Raw genomic sequence first — 14,049 nt, 5'->3', positions numbered from 1 at the left:
TATTTATTCAAGGATATGTTGCTAAAACATGGTTCTAGCCATAAAATCCTTAGTGTGGAAAATGACTGACCTGCCCCAGAATGCGTTTCTCCTTACATTTTAGCTTCTCATACATCAGCATAGACAGGAAAGGTGGCGATGATTCTAATTATCTCATTTTATTGGCAGCACCTAGACATAAGTGAGTGTACAATGTGCACTCTTTTTTACCAAAATCCTTCTAAACTCTATTATGTACTCCTTTTATTGCTTAAATACAGTATATAGGACATAATAATAAAGAACTTCCATGATTACTTGGTATAATCGTTTCAAACATTAATTCCAATATGGAGTAACACTGTTAATGATCTATAGTAACAGGCCTCTGAGAATATACTTACAGTTTTTAATGGAATAACTGGCATAGCAGTGTGGTTTTATCAGATGAATATAAAGAGCCAAAAGGGGGTGGTCTTGGCCACTGCCTTCCTAAATATCCCAGAGCAAGGTTTCTTGTATGTAGAATAAAGATTTATAGATGACACCCATGTTCCTTTCCAGATATTTGATGCTATGACATATGCCCAGTTCTGTAGAACTTAAAATGGCCATGTGCACAAAGATGTTGTAAGTTTAACTTTGTTCATAGATAAATGCTAGAAATACAAAAATTGCTTCCTATTGCCATGAGAATTTGGTGGATTCACTGTTAGATATAAGTCTTCCATCTTTCTCTGTCTGAAAGTCTGGTTGGATAAAGTTTTATTTGTGTGATTGATTTAAAAATGATAATTTTAACTCTAACACTTCAAATATACAAAATTACAGAAAATAATCCAGTACTTATAGCTGCCATATTTCCTTCAGATCTGTCTTTGTCATTACCTCTTAAAGGGAAATACAAACAAGTTTTTCTTCTAATTACTTTTCTTGGGTACGCCCTTTCTTTTGTCAAAGAGAAATTATTCTGACACCTATTTAAAATGATAGGGAAGACTTTATTCCAGTCTATTGCAATAGGGGTCAAGACTGTTGCAATAGGGATGAAAGACTGAACTCAATTCAAAATGTAAGGACAAACGTGCATTCAAGGTAGTAAGCAGAGTGAGACTAGAATCTGTGGATGGAAATTTCTAAGAGGAGCTTGATTAAATTTCAAGGACAACGTGATTATTGCTAAACTGGTGTAATAGGAGTCTTGCTAAAAATAGGCCATAAACATAGACATTAAAGATAGGTAATAAGGAACTTGATCAGATACCAAGGGTAATCAGATATCAAAGATGGAAGGGTTCTCACTAATCTAACTTAGCTTGAGTTCTTTACTAAAAGCAGATCAGGGACAAGGCCCAAGGACAAGGTGTAATCAAAAAAAGAAAAAAAAAGACCTGCAGACTCTGCCTAAACTTTTGTCAAGGAGGGTGTTTTTGCCACTTTCCTTGTTTCTCATCATTCCCAGACACTTTCTGAAGGCTGTCTCTACCTTCACATCCAATGGATGAAGTACTGATCAAGTTTCTCTGATTTTTGTTCTCTACTCTACTCAGATAAAAATTTGTTCTTCTAATAGTTAATTCTGTTCATTGTAATTTATACAATATTTTTAATTTGGACTTTAATAGAATTTGGGGGATATATAATGCCTTAAGAGATGTTTCCATACTTTATAGTCCATAACTTTATAGTCCACAAATTTATTTTCCTCATGCATAAAATATGGGCACAAAACCTAGACAAAGAAAGCAACTTTAAGGTGAAAATTTGTCCTTGCCTACCTTTTTTGTTTTTACACACACACACACACACACACACACACACACACACACACTGTTATTTCCACAGTTCCTCTCTTTTCCTCTGACCTTTTTTTTAACTGGCAAAGTTTATTTCCTTTGCACAACATTTGAAGCCTTTCATGATGTGAAAGTTCTGCTTTTCTGAAAAGGCCAATTTTGTGAAAATTACAATTTTTAATTTATCAGCATTAAATATGGCTAATTTTTTTTAGCCTGAAGTCTTCATATGTTGCCTTTTCTTGAGTTAAATCTTTCTTCAAACAGTAGCTCAACACCATTTGTTCGATATCATTATGTGCCAATCTTGTGCCAGTACATATTGCTGTCTTGCTACTGTTTTGATATTTACAAAACATGTAATATACAGGAATCTAGTTTCTGTTTTGTTGTAGATAGGAGTTATCAATATTTTCTTGCCTCACACCAGAAATACATTTTTAATGTGGTTTTCAGCCATATGTAGCATGTATAGCCTATAGCACATTTGTATTCATCATCAGTAATTCTGAATTAAATTTCCACTGAGATTATCAGTGGCAATTGCTTGCTTTTATTTAAACAAATCTTGCCCTAAATTTATTGTTAAATTATCATATAATACACATATGCACAGATGCCATATTATATTAGAGTTGACTGTGAGCCAGCTATTAATAGTAATATTAGCATGCATGATTTTCACATTGGGCTGTATTTTTATGCAAATAAATTATTCATAAGCCTCTCCCTAAAATATTATAATACTAAAGAGATCATATTTCACATATATTAAGCAGTAATAAAATATTTTATAGATAGAGGTAGATATAGATATTGGCTTAGCTGTTTACTGTGAATATCAGGAAGTTCAGCTTCCCTTACAGTCCCACCCCTAATTAGTTGTAGAGTCTTAGATTTTCACTTAATCCTTTAAGGCCTTGAAAAATTTTTGTTGTTGTTGTTGCTGCTTGTTTTGTTTTGTTTTTTACTTTTCTCCTTGAAAATACCTTCTGTTCAGTTTAACTGAACTGTTGAATTGAAAATTAATGCCTGTTTAATTTTCAGTAAATTTGATATAGATTTTGAGAATCAAGTAAGCATCTGGCATTGTGTAAGCCATCAAGAATATTATTGTGAACAAGACATAGCTTAACCCGTAAGATTTAGATCATTTGGTGGAGAAGTAATCAAAAAGATCCTTTCAATGCTTAAGACATGTTGAGAAAGAACAGAATCTGTGGGAGCACAATGTAGGGAACTTCAGCGTAGGTTGACGGCTGTGGAAAGGCTGTGTTTAGGAAGTGTGGAGCTCAGTTTTGAAGTCAGCCAGGTGAAAAGAAGAGCAGACACATTGCAAGCTGAGGGAAAACTATAGGTAGATATGTCTGTGGAATATTTAGCATGCTAATTGCCAAGATGTGTCACTATTTACCCAACCTTCTTTTCTGAGACATTAAGATGCTTTGGATTTTTTGTTATTAAAATATCAATGCATTAAAAGTCCTTTATATAAATCTTTGATACTATTTCAACTTATTCTCTTTGGAGTGATACCTAGGACTGGGTTGTAGAACTAAGATTATAAAGCTTTTTAAGGCACTTTATCCTCCTGAGGAATTGTTCGAGTTATATTCCTCTCAATTATAGATGATAGAGTCCAAATCATCAAAATGTTGCTAGCACTGAGAATTATAATTTTGTTTCTAGATTGAATGGGAATATAATGAGCCCTGGTTAAAATCACCCTAGACTCACATCCCAGACCTACGACTTAGTACTAGAACAAGCTCGAAGTCTCTTACAACAGATCTCTCCTGCTTAAAACAAAATAGCACCTTCCCCCACAAGGTTATTTGTATAAATTCATTATTATATAGAAAGCATTCAATAAATATTTCTTACATTTATGTGAGACTAGCATTAAAAACATGCAGTAAAATATATGTAGATAAGAATTTTTAAACAATTACTTCTTCATTTGTACTACAGATTATAACTCATATATTTGATATATAATCTGTTGATGTAAAAAAAGTTGGCTGTAGGTCATTTTTAAGTAATTAGAGGTAGTAGAACAAAATATTTAAGTTAGACAACTGAAATTGATCATTTATGAAGTGATATTAAGTTTTAAATAGTTAATATCAGTAACAACAATAATCAGTATAAATATCAGCAACATTTTAGCTACCACTTAAGATTATGTTTTTTTATGTAAAAATAAAATAATGAATTCTCTCAAATAATTATGTATAATTTTAAGATTTTAAGACTCAGATTATGATTGATTGACTTTTGGGCTATGTCAAAGTTCTAGAGTGGAACAAGACTAAAACCCATGTTTGTGTGTTTTCACAATTAGGTTATTTCATTAAATGGCATAATATGTTGTCTCTTTTAACTATTTTTATAGAGGTCTGAGGTAGGGGCCTGAGAATTGACAGAGCATCATAGCAACTGATTAATTCTTAAATTAATACTGTTGACTAAATAATTTCTGGTTTAATAAAAACTTGAAATGATATCATATTTGCCATTTTAATTTAGACTTTGTATCTGCTTCAAAATATTTTTAAAAGAAATTATATGGCTAAGGTACGATTTCAAAATGATACAAGACACTGATTTTGTTAAGTTTTATACTAAACTCTTCCTTTACAGTAGATAGTTTCAAAAACAGGTTCCATATATGTAGATAGACATTGATTTACTGGGTGGACATTTTTGTCAAATTATTAAATGCAAATTTAACTCGAGAAATGTAATGTTTCATATTTTCACAATTGGCCAACTTTGAATGTTTTTATATTAAAAGTATTTGATGAAACCATCAAATGACATGTATTTTCATGAGTTCTTATGTCCTATTAGACATGAAATTAGAATTGCTATTTTTTTTGTAGTCAAGTAATAATTATTTCTTATATTAATTAAAAGAGTATTTATCTTAAAGAAAAGGTCTATAAATATTATATTATGTTGCTTTACAGATGCTCCCAAGTTCATATCAAACCAAACAATTTATTACTCTTGGGAAGGAAATCCAATCAATATAAGCTGTGATGTAAAATCTAATCCACCAGCATCGGTCCATTGGAGAAGAGAGAAATTAGTCTTGCCAGCTAAAAACACCACTAATTTGAAGACATATAGTTCAGGGAGAAAGGTGATATTAGAGGTAAGTCTTTATGTACATATTAATATTATTTTAGCAATTATCTACTATTTTAGAATATGTTTAAATATCTTAATATATTTATGTAGTATATTTATATTATAAAATATATAGGAAACCAATGTATCTATTTCATGTTTATTTACTTAAAGGGATATTTTATGTATTTGGATTATGGTTCTTTAATGATTAACATCTCATTATTTATGTATAAAAATGGGCGTCAACTCTTGAGGGAAAAATTTCAATTTTAGTGTTGATACTAATCATTGATTCTGTGGTTACAATGACCTTCTCCTTAAATGCTATCTACTGGCTGTATATTTACAAGTTCCTAAATAAACCAGATTTACTTGTTCAATGCCTCATTTTATTTTAATTTTTAAATTGAGACAGTAAATAATTGCTTTTGTATTGCCCAGGCCCTGTCTCTTAAATTCTGTTTGAATTACTAAATAAAATACCTTTTAAATTACTAAATAAAATACCTTTTATTTAGTAATTGAAGATCACGTATGTGTATATATCAATTACCAAAGTTTACATACATCTATGGCAATGATCATCGGCCCTTCCAGTTTATGATGCTTTCTTTCAGAACAATTGAGAATCTTCCGCAGACAGCCTTATTTAGCTAAACAGATGGTAGGTACATCTCCCCACTAATTCAATTTACATAAATTTTAAAAATTCCTATTTTGAAATACCACCTGATATCTGTACTGGGTTCACTCCAAAATATTCTTCTCATTGGTGCCATATTAACTCTTCTATCTGGTAATTGGACTTAGTAAAATGTTTGGTTGATAAAAGGATTTAGACATCACTTTCCCAAATGTTTGGATAACTGACAGATAATTAAGCCACTTTGTCTAAATCGATTTAAATTGATTTCTTTGTAATTGTATTAGACGAACTAGCTATTGGCTAATTGACATGGAGGTCAATTTCGGAAAGACATTTGGGCACATTTAACCTAAATTTTAGGTGTTTAACCACAGTTAAAAACTGAGGTTAGATTTCACTGAAGTTTTGCAGAATGTATTAGTGTGCTCGAGCTGTTGTAACAAAATAGCACAAATTGCATGGCTCAAACAACGGAAACCTCCCCCGCCCCCACCACATATTTCTGGAGGCTCGAAGTCGAAGACCAAAGTGCCAGAAATACTGGTTTCTGGTGAAACTTTTCTTTGTGTCTCTTCTTATTAAGACATCAGAACACACTCTATGCCCTCAGTTAACCTTAATCACCGCCTTATAGACCCTATCTCCAAATACAGTCATCTTAGTGGCCAGGGATTCAACTTATGAATTTTATGGAGGAATACAAGTCAGTCTCAACAGGTAAATATAAGTTTATGTTTCAGTGATAGACTAATCTGTAATTTCTGCTTTACTTTATCTTGCCACATTTAAGTTTCTGGGATAGCTCATAATTCTTCATAGTAAATATCAAGCAACATTTTATAAATCTGACATTTAAATATTTTATTTATAGAAGTCTCCAGTGTTACTTAATCTGTTGCCTAAATGGCATTCTTCCTTATCCCAAAGTGAAAATTAAGCAATTTTTGTTTGTTTTTCACATAGCTGGGTAATCTGTTGGTTAAAACATTGACCTTGAGTGTATACCATTTTTTCAAAAATAAATTTAAATCCTGAATAAAAGATATAAATGTGTAACTAACACAATTTAAAGACAGAATAAGACAAAATAACACTTAAAAAAGAAAAAGCAATAATAAGAAGGACTAATTTTAAATTAGTAGCAATTAATAGCATACGTAGTTGCTTGGGATAGTATATAATTATTAATTTTCATTTAGTAGTTATGATAATAGTCATATAATTATTAATTTTTTAGAACATAAAATATATAAAAAGTCAAGTTTACAATGAAGTTGTAAATAATAAGTTGGTCAATAATCATTTTTTGAATTGATTTTTAAATGCTTTTCCTTTTTCTTTGATTAAATATATATTCAAAATTTTAAATTTAGGAATTTTAAATATAAAATATTTTATAACTCCTTTGGGTTACCACCAATAAATGAATCTGTAAAGGTCATCAAAACTTTTTGTTAATGTTCTTGAGCACTCCTCTGAAATAAGACAACTATTCAATATATGGGCAAAAATCAATACAGTAGTTTATAATGGGTTGATTGGAATGATACTCTGCTTTACATCACCTGTATCGTTGTTCCTTGCCCTAGTAAAGATAGTAATTTTTAAATAAGTGATTTTTTCACCATTAATACATACAAAGTGGAAATCAAGTCTTTGAAAGTGTAGGAAAAAGACTAGCAAGCTTTTTCATTAACATTGTGCTCTCAGCTTATACTGTGATGTTTAAAACTACATTTGTTGATCTATTATATTCTGTCAAAGCCCAACATCTTAAGTGAATTTGAATTATTTTAACTGTATATTAAAACATGACAAGGTATATTATTAGTGTTCCTAGTACTTCCATGATAAATAGCTGCACTAATTTGCATATTTAAAACATTTAAATATTTTTAAATTACCATTTTATACCATATCTTTGTTACATATTATCTAATATTTTGAAAAACTCATCTATTATTTTGTCGTGCCGGGACTGGATATAAAACCACTTTGGAGTTTACCTTTATATCACTTTCTTAGAAAACACCAAATATGCTGCAAGTCACATAATTTGGCCACATTATGTCTAGATCTGTGTTTTTTGTTTTCTTTTTTTTAAAATATGTGCTACTAAAAAATACTAAGGGTATTTTATGTATTAGTTAATCATATAACATGATAAAAGAATTATTTATTTCATATTGAACTATAAAGATTTTATCTTTAATAGGTAAATTCCCAAGAAGTGAAAACAAAAGTGAACTGAGCCTTTTAAAAATCGTTCCAATGAAAATCAATATATTTAAATTACTTTATTATTCCTGAGGAGCTATATAATAGTGACAATTCTTTGTCATGGCAATCCTGTTTCTGCATTGTATTCAGTACATAGTCTTCTCTATGGAATATGCAAATAATTTTCTGATATGCCTGAAGAATAAGAAAAAATTTTTGTCAAATTATTTTTCATTAGTAAAATTATTTTTGAATTAAATGTGCCTGGTTTATTAAAAACTAAATGTAAGTAAAACGAATATTTAATCACTTAGGAAAAAACTTTTAAGAGTTTTTAAAACTTCTAATCTTTAAACCTATGACTTATTCCTAGATGGACAGCTGACTAGAGAATGAATGACACAGCCTTTTCATACCCTTTCAGAATTACCATCTTCGATGGAACTCAAAATTGTACTTTTAGTTAATAGCCTCCCATTACCACAAAATCATTTTCCCCCTTTTGAGATAGAGTTGAAATTAACAGCAACTCTTGTTTTAAGCATATTCTCTCGTAATAATAGTTACTGGGATAGAAAATGTTGTCTATTACTGTCATCAAATCTCTTTTCGAATTGGTACTTTAGAATTTCAGTACATTAGAATTGCAGGGTTGGTCCCAATATTCAGCAATAGAATCCCAATAGGTTAACTTAATTATGGACTTCAAATATATAAGGATTTAAAGTCAGCTATGTTCTAACTAAAAGGAAAGAGAATGATAGGAATTGAATAGAAATGGAGACAAGTTACTGTTATTAGTTAGATATCAAGATCACAGGTCTGTCTTCAGGGATTGCTACACAAGGGCAATGTTTTCTCCAAAACACTGTCCTGGAGAGATTTTGTTTTTTAGAATAAATTTTTATCTTTCATTAATATTTTGCGATAAATAATATCATAAGAGGGAGAGATTTGATATTTTGAGCCTTTCTTGAACTTTATATCTGCCTGATCTTAAAGTGTTAACAATGCTTTTGGTGCAAGTTTTCTGTTTTCAAGTTCACATCTGTAGTAACTGCAGAATATATATTTTCAAACTATGTACTATTTTCTGAAATGTACATATATAAATATCTAATGATTTTTTTCTGTTCAATAGATGTAACAAAATGATGGCATTTATCTACTTTATCTACTTCATAAATTAATAGACAAATTATATTTACCTAGTCCTGTGGATAGTATAATTCCATAGATTACATCTAAAAAGGATTTTTATTACTTAGTAATATTTACTTGATATAGAAAAAAGTTATGGCAAGGAGTTGTGATTATTAAACTTGTGTGAAGATGACAAGCGTACTAGAGTCTATTTTAAAACTTCAATGCTATTGTTTTAAAATAGTAAAACTTTTATTACTATAATTATTTTAGATTGCACCTACATCTGACAATGACTTTGGACGATATAACTGCACAGCCACAAACCGTATAGGAACAAGATTTCAGGAATATATTCTTGCTTTGGCTGGTAAGTATAGCACGATAATTTCTGAAAATCATACACTATTTCTGTAAGCAAATAACTTTTACATTTCGATAAGTCATGATTCAGGTTATTATTCTAAAAATGATATGGTGCTTAAAATTTTGGTAAGGTTGTATCTGACATATAGTGAGGACTTAGGATAAATTTACGGATCAAAATTGATTTTAAATCCTGATTCTAATTCCTCCAACTTTATAAGTAAAATATGTACGAAAGACGTAGAAAACGTCGTAAGAAATCAAATGATATTTATAGTAAGAATCCTGTCAAAAATTAAAATTAAAAGACACTTTGAGAGAAAAAAACTAAAATGAATATGTTTTAGTGTTCTAAACTTGAAAATAGAAATTATAAGCTTATTTTTAAGGAAATTAGAAAATTTAGAGTTATATAACTTTTTCAAAAGTCTCATGTTGTATGTATAAAAACACTACCTTGTACCCTAAAACTTAAAGATATAGAAATAATAACGTGTAGAGTAAATTTCTTTTTAAGTAGAAATACAGCTATGTTTTAGTTATATATTTATATGTTATATATGCATACACACATATATATTTAAATTTTGCCATTATGTTTTACAAGACTAATTAGAAATTGGGAAATATACATGTTTTATACTTTCTGTAGCTCAAATGATGCAAACATGTGATTTGTCTTCCAAGATCAAGTAGATAAATATTAGAAAATTATTGAGTTGTTATGTTTTAATAGAATAAATAGTTTTCGTGAAAATAATTTAAAACATTTTCTAATTAGAGTTCTTATATATAACTACAATTTTACATTACATTATGAAAGCTATTTTTTATTCCTATGAAAATACATTTACAAAAGTCATGAAATTAATTATAAAAGCCAAAAAGAAATACAAAGCTCACAATACTCAAATTATTATGTAACTGGAAAACCTGTTATTGTCTAATTTAAGTTTTACTACACTGAGGAATAAGGGAGAGTAGGGATTGTATGAAAGGGTTTTAGGGAAGAAACCCAGAAGGAAGAAATTAAGGAGAGAAGGAGATAAGTGGGAAAAGGCTGGGGGTGTGGGGATAAAAGAAGGAAGGAAATAAACTAATATTTATTGTCTACCATAAAGTCATTAGAAAATCAATCTCAATGAAAATCATGGGAAGAAGACTCTACATTTAGGAATATGAATTCACCACTATACAAGCAAATTAAATTCTAGGAAAATGAAATGTGTTGTTTAATCAAAATTTAGTGATAATAAATTGAATTATCATTTGTACTTATAAGAAACATTCACTACTCATATTAATTTTGAGCCTTAGAAAATTAAATAATTTTTGTAATTAGTATGATCAATATATGTATATATAACTATAATATATATTGTACACTATCGTATACTACATTTTTCACAAACAATGCAGTTTTCTATTTAAATAAAACTTGATAAATGACCAAAATTTATTTTAGTTTTTTAGATTTTATAATTCAAAAAATATATAAAAAAATAGAACATTATATTGATGAGATTTAAACAGTCTTATTAAATTCACTGGAAATATTTAATATTTATCACCTTCATATTTCACATTATTTACTTCAGTACTTTTCATTGAAAAACATATTTGATACCTATCATTCTAATGAAGATATAAAATAAGTGAGCTTCTCTCTGTCCAATCATAATAAAAAATAGAAAATGTGCCTTCAAGCTAAGAGACAGAATGTTATTGGAAATATTTTTGAATACTGCAATTCTCCTAATATGTCAAAATTTTGTGAAAAATTCAGGCTAAAAATTTGTTTAAAAAGAAGGTTGATTCAACTTAAATTGTTCTGAAGATATAAAAGTATTTTAGACACTGTGATTTAGATAAGAAACATACACTGAAATATCAACACTTACATGTATGATTCCTTTGATGGGACCCCTTCATTTAATGCTTATAAAATCGTCTTTCTGTGATTTTAAATTTAAAAAAAAGATAAATATTATATATAAATTTAATATTTCAAAATATATATTAGTATCACAGCTTAATATTTTATTCACCTATTTGGACTAATAAAAGATCAAGATTATTTAACATATAAAATTTTACACGTGTAACAGATTACTTTGCTTCCAAAGAGCAATAAATTAAAAGAGCCAAAATTTAGCATGAAATTATTTGCTACACATTCAGTGAAAAATGTAGCAAAAAGCTACCTTTTAACTTCTTTTTCTTCAAAAATCTTCTTTCTTTCCTCCTTTCTCCTTCCTTTCTTCCTTCCTTCTCTCCTTCTCTCCCTCCCTCTCTCCCTCCTTCCTTCCTTCCCTCCTTCCTTCTCTCCTTCCTTCCTTCCCTCCTTCCCTTCTGTCTCTCATTCTGAATAAATAAGTTCTACATCTGGGCAAGGTAGGCATCTGTATGAAGATAGGGTGAAGCACAGAAGCCTGTCATGGGGTGTCAGACCTCAAGCAGAGTGAATGGAATAGAAGGGGACTTCTGTTGTCTAGAGTGGGATGTTTTGGCCCAGGCAGAGTGTAAAAGCTATCTATGTGGTGTGCATGTGTGCGTGCGTGTGTGTGTGAGTGCGTGCGTGTGTGTGTGTGTTCAGCTATTTCTACAAAGAGCTTCTTTTTGCTTGGAATGTCACTTAGAAAATCATTTCTGAGCTCTATCTGCTGAGAGGACTTGAGAGTTGCAATATCCCAATAGCAAAGAGCATACCTGGTAGCCAGATTTTGGTTTCTAAATATCATTCTTCACTAATGTTAAACAGGGCTCCTAATAAAAATTGCTGATTCTAAAATTGGGACAGAGAAAATACAAGATAAGCCTGGAACAATACATCGTGCCATAAAGACAGGGGAAAAAAAATTAAAGGAACATGTCAAAACATCCATAAGCCAAATGTAACAAACAGTGTAATATAAATTAATTCGACTAAGGCTCATTAGTGGTTCTTAAAGCAAGTATGTGAAAGTTAGATTAAACAATATAAATATAAATAGTTTTAAAGTAGAAGATCCCACTTTTATTAAAGGATCAAAGTTAACATCACTAGTAATGAGAAAATTAAACTTGGATACTACTAGAAAGAGGCATCAGGAAGAACACAGAATAACTACTGTGATAGTCATGCCAAAAATGCATAATCAAAATCTACTAGGAGGAAATATGAGACAAATACAAATTGAGGTACTGTATACAAAATCACTAGTATTCCAATTGTCAAAACCATGAAAATAAAGGAATGATCAAAGAAGCTTCCCAGACTAAAAGACAGTAAAGAAAAATAAATAATAATAATAAATAAAAAGAATAAAAAAGAATATAAATAATAATAATTATTATTATTATTACTATATGCCATGCATGCATCTTTTGTTATAAATAATATTATTGGAATGATGGATAAAATTTGATTGAAGTCTTTGGATTATATGGCAGTTTAATTGTTTTCTAGAGCTTATGTAGAAAAATGTTTTGTCTTAGTTAAGACCTGCTAAAGTTGGCATCATGTCAACTTACTCTAAATGTTTCAGATAAGAATAAGTTCTATGTAATATTCTTGCAAATTTTTATAAATAGGAAATTATTTTAAGAGAAAAATAAAAAAAGAAACTAAAGGCAATAAACAAGTATGCATAAAATAAAGTAACTTTAGAAAAGCATCATAACTTGATTGTGAACATAGGTATTATTCTTAATAAATTCATTCTTATCTTTTTTGTGTATGCATATATAGTTTCATATATGTAATTCTGCAAATGATTTTAAAATATTAAAAATAACATCTTTACATATTAAATAATTATTCACAGACAAATGGTATTTTGAAATATGCAGGTGAAATTATTTATTTTAAAATAGAGCAATTTATTTAGACATCTCTTTTCAATCTCTTAATAGTATGATGATAGGAGAGTTTTTAACAATGGAGATATAGTCTTTATTTAGTAACAGCACAAATATAAACGAGTATAAAATTTGGCATACAGACACCACTTAAGAGCTCGATATTTCACCTGGATGCCTCTCACTTCTTTTGTCATTGTCTCTGTGGTGAAAATAACAGGTGGATAAATTTCTAGTAAGAAGACAGGAGTTATTTGCTATACTGAATTGAGTTGTCATTATCATAATTCTTGTAGCTCCAGAAAGTACATGAGATGTTATTGTTCCTATTTTACAGAAGAAATATACATTCAGAAATTAGGCAACGATATATAACAACACAGTTTGTTATTATCATACCTGCTATTATTATCATTTAAAGAATGAATAGGATAAAATATTGACTAGATCAAAATGACCCTGTGAGCAAAGCATCAGCCTGAGTGTGTCATCCTTGTTTGTGGCATTTCCTACACGTGATCTTAATGGGTCAAGTTCTTTTTTAAAAAATATTCTCACAACTAATACTAAGGAACCTGAGATTGTTCACTTCTCTAATGATATTAAAAAAAAAAAAATTGGTCCAGTCTTCTTGGACCTTTTCCTATCTTTAGAAAATTGAAATAAATACTTTTTACATAATCTTATAGGAAATACAAGATACTTTTCACATGTGTTTGCTAGCCAATTTTGTATTAACTTTTTACCAAAATGTCAAATACAAATACAATTAGAGACTCAGAGACAGAAAGAGAGAGAGAGAGAGAGATGTTGTTACAAAGACTTCACCATGACATTTTTCTTTTTTTTAATGTATCTCTGAGGTGATAATCTTGCTTTCTAGCTAGGAAGCATACTTTCTTTTTCTTATTTAAATACATA

The 14,049-nt window shown here is 29.6% G+C and overlaps 1 protein-coding gene across 1 annotated transcript in view; it reads left to right on the top strand.

Moving 5' to 3' along the window:
* NCAM2 (neural cell adhesion molecule 2) overlaps positions 1 to 14,049 on the top strand; it is a 445,018-nt gene that overhangs the window by 349,865 nt on the left and 81,104 nt on the right. The window contains exons 10-11 of the mRNA XM_011358219.2: positions 4,748 to 4,935; positions 9,196 to 9,292. Coding sequence (XP_011356521.1) covers positions 4,748 to 4,935; positions 9,196 to 9,292 — 285 coding nt within the window. The remainder of the gene's footprint in view (positions 1 to 4,747; positions 4,936 to 9,195; positions 9,293 to 14,049) is intronic.

This window comes from Pteropus vampyrus, unplaced genomic scaffold (assembly GCF_000151845.1).
Source record: "Pteropus vampyrus isolate Shadow unplaced genomic scaffold, Pvam_2.0 Scaffold38, whole genome shotgun sequence".
Taxonomy (NCBI): Eukaryota; Metazoa; Chordata; class Mammalia; order Chiroptera; family Pteropodidae; genus Pteropus; species Pteropus vampyrus.
This window is presented reverse-complemented; position numbering and strand designations above follow the sequence as displayed.